The sequence below is a fragment of the Scyliorhinus canicula genome, chromosome 7 (assembly GCF_902713615.1).
Source record: "Scyliorhinus canicula chromosome 7, sScyCan1.1, whole genome shotgun sequence".
Taxonomy (NCBI): Eukaryota; Metazoa; Chordata; class Chondrichthyes; order Carcharhiniformes; family Scyliorhinidae; genus Scyliorhinus; species Scyliorhinus canicula.
The window spans coordinates 32720685-32737139 of NC_052152.1; the positions used below are offsets into that span (position 1 = coordinate 32720685).

Sequence of the window (16455 nt, forward strand, 5' to 3'; positions counted from 1 at the left end):
GCACATTCGCTTTCCTAACCCTCGGAAACTCCAGCCCACCCACAAACCACCTCATCCCTTCATCCCCCACCGGAAGCTTAGAGTTGTACAACCCCTGATAAATGGCCTCAAAAACCCCATTCACCCCCTCCAGCTCCAATACCACCGTGCCCCTCTCATCTTTCACCCTTCCAATCTTTCTTGCCGTCGCCTGCTTCCTCCACTGATGTTCAAGCATCCTACCCGCTTTCTCCCCATACTCATAAACCGCCCCTCTGGCTCTACATAATTGTCCCACTGCATGGGACACCAGCCCAAACTCCATCTGGAGCCTCTGCCTGTCCTTTAATAAGGCCCTTCAGGCACCAGTGAATATCTCCGGCCGACCTTCAGAATGTCCTCCACCAACCTCAGCCATTCTGCCCACTCCGCTCTCTCACTGCGTGATCCACTTACCACTGCTTTCAGTGCCTTCCACGGTGTGGGGCAGAAACTTCCCCCGTATTGTTCAGCTCCACATAATTTTGGATAGCCACCCTCATCCTCTCACAGACCCCCTTGTTCGCCAGTAACCCCACATCCAACCTCCACTGGGGTCGCTGAGCCTCCCCCTGCACCACCCGCAAATCCACCCAGTGCAATGCGTGGTTAGAGACCACGATCACCGAATGCTCCGATCCAACCACCTCCACCAACAATGCCTTGTCAATAACAAAGAAATCAGTCTGGTAGCACGTGCGAGAAGTACACAAAACTCCCACGCCCTCGGCCTCTCAAACCGCACCCCACACATACTCTCCATAAACCCCAACAACTCCTTCACCGTAGCCAAAACCTTCAGGGACTTGGGGCACGACCGGTCCACCCTAAGATCCAGAACCGTATTAAAAATCTCCCCCCATAACCTGCTGCCGCATGCCCAGGCCTGGAATCTTCCCTAGAGCCAGTCTCAAGAAATCTACATCATCCCAATTTGGGGCATATACATTCACAAACACCTCAGTCATCCCCTCTCGCTTCCCTCTAACCATTACGAACCTACCCCGCAGGATCTTTTCCGATCCTGCCAACCTCAAAAGTCACCCTCTCGTTGACTAGTACCGCCAACCCCCTCATCTTCGTATCCAGCCCGGAGTGGAACACGTATCCCACCTAGCCCTTCCTCAGCCTCGTCTGGTCCCCCAGCTTCAGGTACGTCTCCTGAAGAAACATAACGTCCGCCTTCAAAATCCTTAAATGTGCAAAAACGCGCAACCTTTTGACGGGGCCATTTAAACCCCATACCTTCCACGTAATCAATCGGTCGGGGGGCTACCTGCAACCCCCCTTCGTTGATCAGCCATAACCCCTTTTTGGCCAGCACCCCCAAATCCACGCCTTGCTCACCCTCAGGCCCTCCCCTAGATGTCTGCCGCCATCTCCTCATAACCGGCTGCACCACATCAACACCACCCACGTCAGCCTCGCTCCCCCCTCCCCATAAACAAAGACAAAGAAAACCCGACCATCCCTCCCGCACTCCTCACAGGTCGACCTCCCACTTCACACCCGTTAACTAGCCAACCAGCTAGCATGGTGGCGCCCACTCAAGAGGGTGTCTAACCCTCTTCCCAAAACCGTGCTTCACCTGCAAATCCTCAAAACCAGTAAAAAACAAAAAGCACACTCATCACTCCACACCCATATGTATACCCACATTCCCCACTTTAGCTTCTCCAATGTTCAGTGTCTTCATACACCTCCCAGTCTATGGTCTCTCATAAATTTAGTTGCCTCCTCCGGCGTGTCAAAATAAAACTCGATTCTGATGTGTGAGACACAGGATATAACACCCTTTCCTCGTAGAGGATAGTCTTGATCCGATTATAACCGGTTTGCCCCTTGGCAACTCTGCACCCAGGTCCTGGTCGATCCTCAGCATGTTTTCTTCGTAGGTGCACTTTTTCATTTGCTTTGCCCACCTCAGTATCTTCTCCTTATCAAGAAAACAATGCAGCCGCACCACCATCTCCCTCGCTGGCCCTCCAGCCTTCGGCCTCCTCCTCAGCGCCCTGTGCACTCGATCCACCTCGGGGGGGGGGACAGTCAAAGACCCCCCCCCCCCAAAACACCAACTTCTCAAACATACTCGCCACGTACTTAGCGGCCTGCGCTCCCTCGATCCCTTCAGGCAGCTGGTAGGTAATTTGGACATTCTGAATTCTCCCTCTGTGTACTGAAACAGGCGCCAGAATGTGGCGACTGGGGGATTTTCACAGTAATTTCATTGTAGTTTTAATGTAAGCCTATTTGTGACAATAAAGATTATTATTATCATTATTCCAAGAATGCCAAATTTCAAACAAATCACAACAATTTACACTCCAGGAGAGAAGAGTGCTGATTTATTGGTAAGTCAACTCTGATGGACCGCAGCTTTGCCATTATTATGTCACAACGTATATTCAAAAGCATATTTGGAGATAGACACTTTACTTCTTATACAGCAACATGAAATATAGATATCGTACCTACACAAAATGGACACTGGAAACTCAGGCGAATTGTTTTGTAGTTTCCAGACGGACAAAGACCAAATATCTCTGGGAAGCTACGTAAAATGAAACTGACCTCCCCAACTGTTACGTGACCATCTCGCACCATTTCAGTGGAAGAGATTTAACTTGACAATGGCTGCCATACTTGCTGGTACCATGAAGGCGGCATTTCAAACAGTCACTCAGTGAAGATGATCAAAATTGGAATGTTGATGGGAAATCAAACATTTCCCTATTGTGTTTCAATTACTGATGCGACCATCAATTCACTCGAGACATGAGTAGAAGTAAACCGTGGCTTTAATCAACTTAGAACAGTGCCTGCCTGCGACTGAACCAATACTGAGAACCGCCTACAGGTTGACTGCTCTTTATACAGGTGCAACATCGAGGGCCGAAGGGCCTGTACTGCGCTGTACCTCCCTTCAAGGGGAGGAGCCATGGGCGGAGCCCGTACATGCCCCAACATGATCCCCTATGGATAATGCCATACAATGGCCCATAGGAAAAGCCCACAAGGACAACAGCACAGATACAAATACAAGGACAACAGCACAGATACAAATACAATGGTGGATTATTGGTATAATACATTCACCACAATTACATCAGCCTCAAAACACGTTTTGGACAATGGAATACCTTGATTCTGTCACCACATGGCTGAAACTGTCTGGAGAGGGAGCCAATACTTGACTAAACCACAAGGATAGCCGAGCAACGCAGTCTGGAACCAGCATCTGGAGAGAGAGAGAGAGATCTCATCTTGCAAAAGGAAAGAACTCTGCTTTGAAAAGAAAGTAATTTTAAGATGTGAATAAGGGAAAATTTGTTTTGTGAAGATAACATTTCTTCATCAGAAAGGCTCGACCACAATTTTGACTGAAAGGCCATAAAAACATCCTACCACAGTTTGTCTTCAACGAACCAGGAATAAAGGTATCAAGCCTGCATAGTGACTGTGTGTGTGTGTGTGTGTCCTTTTTCATTTTCAATGACAAGAAAGTCTATTTGTGTCTCTTTTATGTCATAGCACTCAAAAGCGTTAAAACACACCTTCTCAAAAATCTATCTTGTTGCAGTCAGCTGAGAAGTCAGAAAATGGGGGACATTTTCCCACCTCTTCTCTCCATCTGAAACACTATGGAGATGGCGTCCTCGGGTAACTTAGAAAAGGAGGAAGGCTTGAACATATTCCTTTTGTTTGAAGAGGACCGGTCCCTGCGTATGCCTTTAAGTCACTTACAACAAGTGAAAAGAAGTCACCTTATGAGCTCGACTGATTATCTTAAATTAGTTGTTATGGGCAAAGCACAGACCGTACCCAACCAGCCTGTGCTTACAAAACCCAGAACAAAATATTTACTGTTAGATGTGATTCCATGGTAGGGCAGCACCTATTGAACAATCCTTTTTATATATAAATTTAGAGTACCCAATTAATTTTTTCCAAAGGGACAATTTTAGCATGTTCAATCCACCTACCTTGTACATCTTTGTGTTGTGGGGGCGAAACGCACGCAAAGATGGGAAGAATGTGCAAACTCCACACGGACAGTGAGCCAGAGCTGGGATTGAATCTGGGACCTCGGTGCCGTGAGACTGTAGTGCTAACCACTGCGCCGCCGTGCTGCCCTCCCCTTATGAATAATCCTGAGTGAACTAATAGCTACACTTACAACCCCTTCAAGATACTCAGTCAAGCTCATATTGTGGCTCATGTACATTTGCTAGAACTGACATACATTCATACACAGGGACCCATTCTCTGCAAGCAAAAGAAATATGATCAAGCCATGTACCTTTTTTGAATTCTCTGGGAGTTTGGAAGCCTATTGTCTGCCATTGCTTTCTCCATGACATCAGAGATGACATGTCTACCACTCAGTATATTCTACTGTAGTATAAATTGCTGTGATCATTTGAAATCTGGCACTCTTGTGTTTGTTCTGATGATAACAAGGTGGAAAGCTTCATGTCGCTCTTGTCAGCAATATTTTGACGTCAGGGTGGTTTGTGACCTGAAGTGGGCCGTGCAGGTGGTGGAGTTCCCATTCATCTGCTGCCCTTTTTCATGGGTTTGGGAAATGTTATGGAAGATTACTTGAGTGGGTGCAGTGCATCTTATAGATGGTACGCGCAACATCCATAGTGAACCAATGGTGGATGGAGTGAATGTTTAAGGGTGCAGTTAAGCACATGGTTTTGTCCTGCATGGTGTTCAGCTTCTTGCATGTTAGAGCTGCAGTCATCCAGGTGAATGGAGAGTATTCCACTGCACTCTGCCCAATTTAGGTGGTAAAAAGGCAATAAGTTGCTGACTGCAGAAATACCAGCCTCTGAAGTATTATTGCAGCCACAGTATTTATGTTGCTAATCCAGTTAAGTTTCTGGTCAGTGCTTACAGTCAGGATGTTGATGGGGGGACTTCAGTAATTGTAATGAGATTGAATTTCAAGGGGAGGTGATTAGACTCTTACTGGACTTGGTAATTGTCTGAAATTTGTGTGACTCAAATTTATTTGCAAATATAATTTGATGGACCATAAGACCATAAAATGTAGGCGCAGAAGTAGACCATTCAGCCCATCAAGACTGTTGTGCCATTCAATGAGATTCATGACTGATCCGATATGATAATCCTCAACTACACTTTCTCGCCATAGTTCCATAACCCTTGATTCCCTTACTGATTAAAAATCTGTCTATCTCAGCCTTGAACATACTGAACAACCCAGCCTCGACAACTGTCTGCAGCAAAGAATGCCACAGATCCATTACCCACGGAGAGAAGGAATTCCTCTTCATCTTCTGTCTTAAATGTATGACCTCTTACTCTGAGATTATGCCGTTTGGTCCTAGACTCTCCCACAAGGGTAAACAACCTGTCAAGCCACCTGAGAATCCCATATGTCTCATTGTTCTAAACTCTAATGAGCAGAGGCCCAACCTACTTGATCTCTCCTCACAAGAAAATTCCTCCTTACCTGTGATCAACCTCGTGAACCTTCTCTGGACTGCCTTCAATGCCAGTATATTTTTAAGTATACCACAAGCCCACGGATAATCTCACGATGCTCCACTTTTCCAGCTTCCACCCTAAGCACAGTAAATAAGCCGTCCCCTATGGACAAGTCTATGGACACAGGATATGCTCAAACGAGGAGGAGCGTAACAGACATCTACAGACGCTAAAAGATGCCCTCGTATGAATGGGATATGGCGCTCGACTCATCGATCGACAGTTCCAACGTGCCACAGCAAAAAACCGCACCGACCTCCTCAGAAGACAAACACGGGACACAACCGATAGAGTACCCTTCGTTGTCCAGTACTTCCCCGGAGCGGAGAAACTACAACATCTTCTTCATAGCCTACAACACGTCATCGATGAAGACAAACATCTTGCCAAGGTCATCCCCACACCCCCATTACTTGCCTTAAACAACCGCGCAACCTCAAACAAACCATTGTTTGCAACAAACTACCCAGCCTTCAGAACAGCGATCATGACACCACACAACCCTGCTATGGCAATCTCTGCAAGACGTGCCAGATCGACATGGGTACCACCATTACACATGAGAACACCACCCAACAGGTACGCGGTACATAATCGTGCGACTCGGCCAACGTTGTCTTCCTCATATGCTGTAGGAAAGGATGTCCCGAAGCATGGTACATTGGCGAGACCATGCAGAAGCTGCGACAACGGATGAACGGACATCACGCGACAATCGCCAGGCAGGTATGTTCACTTCCAGTCGAGGAACGCTTCAGCAGTCAAGGGCATTCAGCCTCTGATCTCCGGGTAAGAGTTCTCCAAGACAGCCTTCAGGAACTGAAGCAGAAACTTATAGCCAAGTTCCGCACACATGAGGGACCTTGGATTCATGTTGCATTACATTCACCCCCCCCCCCCCACCATCTGGCCTGGGCTTGCAAAATCCTACCAAAAGTCCTGGCTTGAGACAATTCACACATCTTTAACCTGGGATTACCCCTCTCTCTGGATCTGTAAAGTCTTAATTACCTGCAAATTCAAAGCATTGACTTGCATCTTTGACTTTGTCTATAGATATGTTTCTGGAACCTACCTCTTCATTCACCTGAGGAAGGAGCAATGCTTCAAAAGCTAGTGATTTGAAACAAACCTTGTTCTTTAACCTGGTGTTGTAAGACTTCTTACTGTGCTTACCCCAGTCCAACGCCGGTATCTCCACATCAGTATATTTTTCTATAGATAAGGGGACCAAAACTGTTCACAGTATTCCAGGTGTGGTCTTACTCATGCCTTGCATAGTTTTAGCAAGAATTCTCTATTTATATACTCCATTCCCTTTGATATATAGGTCAACATTCCATTTGCCTTCCCTATTACCTGTTGAAGTGGCATGCTAGCTTTTTGTAATTTCTGCACGAGGATTCCCAAATCTTGTATATTTCTGCAGTCTTTCTCCATTTAAATAATATTCAGCTCCTTTATTCTTCCTACTAAAATGCATAACGTTACATTTTCCTAGATTATGTTCCATCTTCCAACTCTTTGCCTGGTTTTAGTGCTAAGACTTGTTAGTGAAACTGGTTTGGTGATTTCCTGAGCCCAAAAGTGTGATAGACAGGAATTAGTATTAATTATTCGGCTTAATTTGCGTTTGGTAATTCAGCTTCTCTTCATGATTAGACTTTGTAATATCTCTTATTTCCATTCCTGAATGTTCTGGCTATTCCTAGTTGTACTCGATGATAAAAGAAAAATATTTATAATAATTCAACATTGGAGGCGGGGGAATGCTTCTGTAATAGCGTGAGGTATCACTGAGGAGTCTCATATAATGAAGAGGGTTGTTGGAAACAACAATGAGGTTCAACTATTACAGGCACTGAGGTATATCATGCTGATCTCCTAGGTCCACAGGCCCGTGCCCAGGCCCCTGATCCTAGGGCCCTGCACTTTTCCCCATTGGTCAACGTTCGCTTGCTCCCATGCGATAAGCCCTGAGTGAGTCACATGGTCTGCGATAGGTCATCCCTTAAAGGGACCATGCTACCACATCTGTCCCCTCTTAAGCCCCTCAATACATATGTACACCACAGGTTATTAATAGTTAACTATGTGTACAATGAGAGCAGAAACAGAAAAGGGGGTAGTACAGTACAATCCTTTACAAAGTTAGTCTATCAGGGGACTTCTTAAGCATGGCGGAATGCCTCAGTTCCCTGACTCGTTCCTCCACCACTGAGGCAGTTTCTTCACCAACACGTTGCTTTGAGGTCTTGACGGGTACCCCATTGGGGATGCCCCCTTCTTCAGTCCCCTCAGGAGTAGTTGCAGGGGCCTCGCCTGAACCCTCCGGCTCCCTTGCTTCAGGTGAGGAAATGAATAAATGAATGTGATAAAAATAGGATTATTAGTTAAGATGGTATAGATAATAGGGCCAGTCCGATGGTAGTAGGTCCGGTCTGATGGTAGGGGGCTCACAGACAAAGGACAAAGGGATTTAGCAAAAGCCTGTTTGAGACCCTCGGGGGAGGGTAGCCGCATGGTGAGCATGGTGAAAAGGATGCTGGGGTTACAATGCAAAGTGACCAATTAGGATATAGGGCCAGGTCAGGAGGTGTATAGAATGACCAATGGGAAGCTTATATGTGAATCTTACTGTGAGTTTGAATACATCAGCAGATACCCTTTTGTCTTCTGTCTCTCTTGCTGTGGAACTCACAGGAGGCGGCTGTGTGTTCTGGAGTTCTACGAGTAAGCCAGCCTTGCAAGTTGCTTATTATTAAATGATACTATACCTACAAATCCATCTCTCATTTTATTGAGTCAGACTACCGGGTGAAGAATTTAAAGATCAACACAGGCTCCACCAAAGGGGCATTGATAGTGCCGGCCAGTTCCACCTGTTCAACCATTGGCATTGCAGCTTCTCTGCTCCTTATCTGGTCTATGTGTTTCTGCACTCGTCTCCCTTGCAAGTCCACCAGGTATTGGACAGCACCAGATTTTGTCACAATTTTCCCAGGTGTCCATGACATATGAGATGCAAAGTTCCTTACAAAAACTAAGTCGCTAGTTTTAAATGATCTGTTGCCTTTCACCAAGTCGTGATACTTCTTGTGGGAGTTTTGCCTCGGCTTCACCCTCCCGCCAAATTGAGAGGAACAGCAGGTCTAACCGAGTCTTCAACGATCACTCACTATCAGGTATGATTGGCCACCAAAGAAACTCTGTGTTACTGGACAAGAGTTCTGTGGGTCCTTGCATGGCTGATGAGCCCGATCCTAGAGCTGTATTTGCGACCACACACTTGGCAGAGTTTCCAGGAGATGGGATTGGTATTTGGGCTTTAGATCACTGGTATTCCTTTCTTCGGCTCCTTTTTTGAGCCTCCTCTTGCTGTCAGGTTTCCTCGAAGAATTGTGTCCCTTCAGTCAGGAGGTTCCTCCAAATAAGTCTCTTCTAAGCAAGGGTCTCCCAGGCATAAGGTAAGCCTTCAGGGTGTCTTCCAAGCACTTCCTTTGTCCTCCTCTTGTTCGGAGCTTTCCTTGAAGTGGGCGAAGTAGATTTGCTTTGGCAAGTGGGACTCTGACACCCTAAGCACATGTCCGGCCCAGCGGAGTTGGTTTCGGATGGTCATGGTCTTGATGCGTCTGCTCGTGGCTCCTTCAAGGACACTGATGTTGGAATGCCTCTCCTCCCTGCTGATGTGACGAATACATCTCATCCAGCCTTGAGATGGCATCTGTAAGTAGTCCAAGTTTCGGAGCCATGTAGAAGAGTAGGGAGGACAACTGCCTTGTACACAAGGATCTTAGTGTCAGCACAGACATCGTGGTGGCCAAAACCTCTTGCCTTAGGCAGCCGCAGGAGGCACTCGTGGATTGGATATAATGTTGGATCTCCACATCGATGTCAAGCTTAGAGGAAAGGTGGCTCCCCAGGTATGGGAAATGTTCCACGTTTGGGAGAGTTTCTCCATTGATCATGATGGCGGGAGTGACTGGTCTTGCCCTGGGGCAGGTTGGTAAATTGCTTGAGTCTTCTTGAGGTTGAGGCTGAGACCAATTCTTTGGCATGTTCCATGAAGGTGTCCAGCATGGCTTGGAGATTGTCTTCTGAGAGAGTGGAGATGCCGATGTCATCCACATAGAGAAGTTCCACAAGCGATGTCAGTGTCATTTTCTTCTTGGATTTCAACTGGTTGAGGTTGAAACTTTTTCCGCCCATCCTCTGGACGATGTCCACCCCACTGGGAATCGTTTTTGACAAGGGAAGGATGGTGGCAATGAGGGTGGAGAACAGATTGGGGTGATGACACATCCTTGCTTGACTCCAGTCTTGACCTCCGAGATTTCTGTCAGTGAGGACTGTCGCTGACATCGTGTGGAAGATGTTGATGACTTTTTCTGGACAGTCGACCTTTGACAGGGTCCTCCATAGCACGTCCGGCTGATTGATTCAAAAGCCTTGGTCAGATTGATTAAGATTGAGCTTGATGGGCATAAGAGGAGGGGATGAGTCAGTAGTTTGTTAGCACTTTGGTGACGAAGGCAATATTTTGGTCTCAGGATTGGATGATGACTCATCGATCATCTGCCAGCGCTTTCGTGGATGTCTCCAGGAAATCTTGAACTTGCCTTTTTGGCAGAACAGTGTGCTAGTGATGACAACCTGGTGTTCCGCCCATTTGCTGAGCAGGAAAACTCTTTTGGAATTGCATTTCCCAATAGTGAAGAAATTATAAATTAGCACTTCGAGTTTTCACCAAAGGTTCTTTATTTAACACGAAGTTCGTGGGGGGATTAGAGAGACCACAGTCATTCCAAATGTCCCCACTTTACAAAGCTAAGGCAAGCAATTTCTATGATACAGTAAGCAATATATAGGACAAAAGGCATTCTTTAGATTAGCAAAAAGCTTGCAGACTGGAGTTAAAATTTAATAACAGGCCTTCAGTTCCTCACCTAAGAAAAATAATAATTGTCTGCTGTCAGCAAAACAATGTGCAGCTGTATGCTTGTTTACATTGTATGACCTTCTGACTGTTTCATAGAGAACTTCTTGACTAAAAATAAGGCTAAATATCCATCATGCTTTGCCAAGTGCCTATTTCCATGAAATATAGTCAAGCAGCCGGTTAAAATGAATACAGAGTATTAAGGCAACTAATCCACCAACTAAAGTTCTTTCTACACCCAACTCCTCCCTTTCCAATGGTTCTATTCCAGAGTCAGGAGTCCTTTCCCACCCTGGCATTGAAGTTCCCAAGGAGGATGATCTTATTTTCCTTAGGAACATTGGAGCGTATGGTGACCAGAGTGGAGTAGAAGCCTTTTTTGAATTTATAATTGGCATCAAGGATTAGGCATAGGCACTCACGATTATTGCCTGCTGGTTCTTGGCAAGTTGTAGACGAAGGGTCATAAGGCCGTCGTTGATGCCGACAGGGAACTCAGAGTCGGCTAACAAGTTTGTTCTTGATGGCGAATCCAATTCCATGCTTCCTGGGCTGATCGTCGGGTTTTCATTTCCAGAAGGAGGTGTAACCACCACCATCTTCCCTCACCTGCCCAACTCCAGCTCCTCAGGTCTCTTGAAGGACAGCGTCATCATTGCTGAAGTGCCAGGGTTCTCCGGCAACAAGTGCATTTCTCCACTGCGGTCGATTGTTTTGCTCATTATCCATGAGAGTTCATACATTCCAGGATTGTGAAGAGGGCAGCTCAGTCGCGAAGAAAGGTGCCGAAATGCTCTCCTGTTCGTATTTCAAGAGCGAGACGACTGAATCAAGCTCCACGGTCTACGTGCCTGTCCGAAGCTAGGGCCTGTCTATGTGTGTGGGGGGGGGGTGTTTATTTCCTCTAATAGGTGCCTAGTGCAGGACATCTTTTAACATGGGTATGCCATTGCACATCAGCAGACATATGGAGCGGATCACTCCATCCTGCCGCACCCGTTTCCAGTGCGGGGTGCTGCTGCTGGCAGCTGAATTCTCCTATTGTGGGTACTCCCAAGCAGTCTGCAAATCCGAGGGCATGAGTGCGCTGCCGGTGAAACGGAGGATCCCGCCATTGGAGAATCCAGCTGACAGTCTTTGACAGAGGGTAGATCCAGTTCCAGTGGCAAGGGAACCTCGACGACTGGGGATCTCCCCCCTGCTGCAGACTTCATCCACCATCACAGCTGTTGATCCCATCTGAGTATATTTGGCCTGATTGGCTGTTGAGGACTTGTTTTGGATTGCACTTCGTCTGGTTCCTCCCCACTGATCTTATCAGCATTTTCATTTTCATCTGGGCCACAGTTCACGTTGTACAACTGATGCAGCAGTGGCAGAGTTGCTGGGAGCGGTTTGTCGGGTTGTTCACCCACCACAGTAGCCAATGCCCCTGTGTCGACCTCCATGCTTAAGGTCATACGTTGACCATAAGGGCTATTTCTATAGGAGCTGTCTTGCTTACTTCAACCATATTTATCCTGTAAATCTCGGATTTATTTTCGGGATTTTTTTCATACCTCATGCCCTAGAGTCATGGTGTATTTTCTTTTTATAACTGGGTGCACCCGGTCTGGCACAGCAACGTGGCTCTTCCTGTTCCACTTGAACTGAAAAAAATCTCTGCACTGGCACATCTCTTGGGGGTGGTCTTCCCGCATCTGTAACGCTCATCAAAATACCTTGGCTGACGATCGCTTTTCTTCCCATATAACAAAGAGGTTCAACTATATACAGGCGCATAGGTATGTCATACAGGTCTTTACTCCTCGACCCTCAGGTCCACACTACCCGGTACCCTGCTCTCAGGGCCTCATGCTTTTTCCCCATTGGTTGGGGTTCGCAAGCTCCCACGCCATAGGCCCCGAGCAGGTCATGCGCCCCACGAATGGTCACCCTTACCACAGCTTCACAACATACAGCGAAGATGAGAGTTTGAGTAAAATACAATTTTGGTAACAATGAGATATTTTTATGTTGGCCAAAAGTTTTGTTGTTTTACTAGTGTGTTTATCTGAAACACATATTTTTAATTTTTTAAGCTCGTTTATTTGTTTTCAGCGAGAACAGAAAAACCATACGGAGAATTTTCTGGTTTGTATATGAAGATGTATTGTAACATATTCCTGTGCTTTTACAATGCATCAATGGATGTAAAAGATTGAATGTAACCTATTTTAAAATGTAATTCTGAGGGACAGGATAAACTGTCACCAAGGCATAGATTAATCAAGGACTGTCAGCATGGGTTTGTTATGCAAAAATCGTATCTAACTAACTTGATTGAATTGTTTGGGGATGGAACAGGGAAGATTGAAGGTAGTGCAGTTGATATGGTCTACATGGGTTTTAACAAGTGTTATGATCCCGGTTGGTGTGAATACTGAACGGGAAGATTTGAGACTGGAACACAGGCTCAAAAGATTGTAAGATTACTTTTTCTAAGAAAAAATGGAGGAATAGAGTCACAGGGCTGCTAAATTTTTTAAATTAAAATTGAAAAGTTGGATTATAATATCATATCCCTTTACCCTCATCCTTAGCTCCACAAATGTATACAGTTTTCAAAACTAACAGCCCAATCTGAACCAAATGGCCGATCTTCCATGGATTTCACTCCCAATCCCCTCAGATGATTGTCACATGAGGGTTTCCAACCTCTTCTCCCAAAAAGACACGCTTTAAAATCTTTCAAACAAGGCTTTCCGTCAGCTGTTTGCATTAAAAATCCACTCCAGGCTTTTCTTATGTCTTGTCAAAAAATGTTCTGCTCCACTTTTAAGAAGGAATCCAGCACTGGTTTTCCACCTCCCCCTTAGGTTTCCTTTGTCTGAAATGCTTTTGTACAAACTCAGGTACTCAGTCCCCAACAAAATCCTATTGCTTCAAACATTGTTCATAAGGACACTAAACCTTATGATTGCTTCAGATATGTGGCTTTTCTGTAGCCTACCTCATCAGCTCTTCTCTTCCCAGGTCTGACTTTATCTTCCATAAACATTATCCTGCTCTCAAAGGCAGTTCCTCTTTGTTGCTTTTTACTTCAATATTCCTGGAAACTTCCCTTCATTTCTCTAGTTTCCTTAATCAGCTGCACTCTGCACTTGCTTTCTTAACCATTACTCCATGATATAGTAATCTTTATTGTCATAAGTAGGCTTACATTAACACTACAATGAGGTTTCTGTGATAAGTTACTGTGATAAGCCCCTAGTCACCACACTCCAGCACATGTTCGGGTACACGGAGGGAGATTTCTGAATGTCCAAATTACTTAAGAGCACATCTTTCAGGACTTGTGGGAGGAAACCAAAGCACCCGGAGGAAACCCACGCAGACACAGGGAGAACGTGCAGACTCCACATAGACAGTAACCCAAGCCGGGAATCGAACCAGGGACCCTGCCGCTGTGAAGCAACAGTGTTAACCACTGTGCTACCGTGCCGCCCATGGTATGGCTTTTCTCCTAGCAAAGCTGAGAGAGATGTTCCTTCTCTGTCAGTAAATTCAGTTAAAACTACACTCAAAAAGCATCCCTACCCTATAGGTGTCCCTGGTTGCTAAGAAATGACTTCTATTTCTCCCAGTTTGTGAACTTTTCACATTGTAACCGTCTCTAACCAAAATAGCAGCGCAGTATGAGCTGACCAAACCCCCCCCCACACATACAAACAGCTAATTATAGGTTTACACTTTCTTACACAGCAACACTAAATTAAACCCACTTAATTAAACCCACTAAATTAAACCCACATATTTCTAATATTTAACAATGCAAATTTAGATCACTTAAAATTCCCTCTGTTTTCCTGACACAAGGCTTTCGATAAAATCCCACAAGGCAGGCCAGTTTTTTTTAAAAAGCCCATGGGATCCAGGGGAATGTAACAAACTGGATACAAAATTGGCTTAGTGGCAGGAAACAAAGGGCAATTGTTGATGGGTGTTTTTGAGACTGGAAGGGTTTTTCTAGCGGGGTTCCACATGGCTCAGTGCTTGGTCCCCTGCTTGATATGGTGTAGATTAACAATTTGGCGAATGTAGGGAGTTTGATCAAGAAGTTTGCAGATGACACAAAAAGTGGTCACAAGGTTGATAGCGAGGAGGATAGCCATCGACTGCAGAAGGTATCAATGGACTGGTCAGGTGGGCAGAAAAGTGGCAAATGGAATTCATCCTGCAGGCATGTGAGGTGGCAAAGCCCTTGCCAGCTGTCAGTGCCACCTGGGCATCTTGGCAGTGCCAGGACAGCACTCGGGTGGCACCAGCAGTGCCAGGGATCACCCTTCCCAAAGGGCATGCAGCTTGGGGCCTCCTATCCCCTTGGAAACCCTACGAGTGTTGTCCCGTCTGGTCCCTGTTTATGGAGACCAATACCAAACAGCGCTCACCCGAGGTCCCCGAGGGGAAGGGATTGAATCCCAAAGCCTCTGGTGCCTCGGGAATCTGCACATTAGCGTGAGGCTTACTGCCTCGCTCTAATACGCAGATTTGCCAAAAGCTGATTCCGTCCATTGTGGGCGGGATTCCCCTTGCAACGTCTCGCGAGTTGCGCTGTACCTCATGTGGAGTTGCGAGCCAGGTGGATCCCGGGAGCGGGGCCTCCCGTCTTTCACCGGCCACTGAAAGCTACGTTTCTGGTGCAGCGTGGCCAGAAGGTCGTGCCCTTGGAATTCTTTTCTGGCAATACCAGTTCCTCCGAGAATGGGATGCCATTTTGAAAGGGTGCCCAGATCTCAAACTGATGTTGAGGGTTCCCCACTGCGCAGGCATAGGCAACACATCCAACCCTCGTGGGAATGGGGGTATCAACCACCCCCCCCCCCCCCCCCCACCTGAGCGTACCCCATTATGGGGTCACTGGGGACTCCCCCACCTTTAGAGGCTCCCCCTTTTCAGGACACCCCCTTCGCCCTTTTCTCTCTTGCGATGCACTCAACGTAATGGGATCGGTGCCGGGAGCAACATGGTGGGAAATCAGGCCCAATATATCTGTAAATCATAGGTATATCCATAGATGCTATAGGAAGTCCTGTTATGATTTTCTTTTAAAGGATTTTAATGCATCCTCTGTTGAAAACAGAAAACTTATATCATTTGCTTCACAGAATTGAAAAGCAAAAGAGATGAATATGCAGACTTGATCTTGGAATTCAAAGAAACTGGTATTATTGGCAGCCACTGGTCTTGTCTGAAAATGCAGCAAAACAGTTTCAGTGGGAAGAAGTTAGTCAACTGGCTGATGGAACACAAAAACGTTGGTGAGTCCGCGAGATAAAGTTTCTCCCACATATGATAAACGAACACCTCCCATCTCGGATTTGCTTGCAGTTGTATGTTGGTGTGCAGTGGTAACATTTAAAATCTCCAAGTTTCTTTAGATCACATTTTGAAAAGATTTTTGGACTGTAATTAATTTACTAAAATGCTTAGTTCTTTGTCCACAGCTCTGCAAGTGCAATTTTTGCACATTTAATTGTTATTTAAAAACATGTCGCTATTTTAATTGAAACAGATACCAAAGTGCTCGTTCCTAATCTGTACTTTGTTCAGATCCACAGTACTTCTGACTTGTGCAATGGAGCAGCATGACACAGCATTTTTACAAATTCTGCCTGTGATTTCCCAATAGCCTAACATGAGTTCCCATTGTTTAGGTTGTTTACATCGGAAGGCAGGAAGTGGAAAGCATATTAGGAGTCTTTATTTGCAGGGAGCTGGGGAGGGAACAGGGATGATTTTCAGCAGTTTAGGTGCCTCATAATGTAGGGAATGTGAAGGTCCTGCCTAACGTAATGGGTGTTGCAGGCAGATGGCGTTATGGTGGTAAGGAAGACCCCCCCCCCCCCTCCCCATGGGGGAGGGGATATTTCAGCCAGGGTAGGTCGAGTCAGCATCAGCTTGAGACATGTTGGATCGGGCGGAGCACTTCTCTTCCC

The 16455-nt window shown here is 46.1% G+C and overlaps 1 protein-coding gene across 11 annotated transcripts in view; it reads left to right on the forward strand.

Moving 5' to 3' along the window:
• Positions 1 to 16455, forward strand: part of zgc:152951 (uncharacterized protein LOC569013 homolog) — a 131659-nt gene that overhangs the window by 77041 nt on the left and 38163 nt on the right. For all 11 annotated transcript variants that reach the window (XM_038801700.1, XM_038801704.1, XM_038801702.1 and 8 more), the window contains one exon: positions 15625 to 15777. In XM_038801700.1, coding sequence (XP_038657628.1) covers positions 15625 to 15777 — 153 coding nt within the window. The remainder of the gene's footprint in view (positions 1 to 15624; positions 15778 to 16455) is intronic.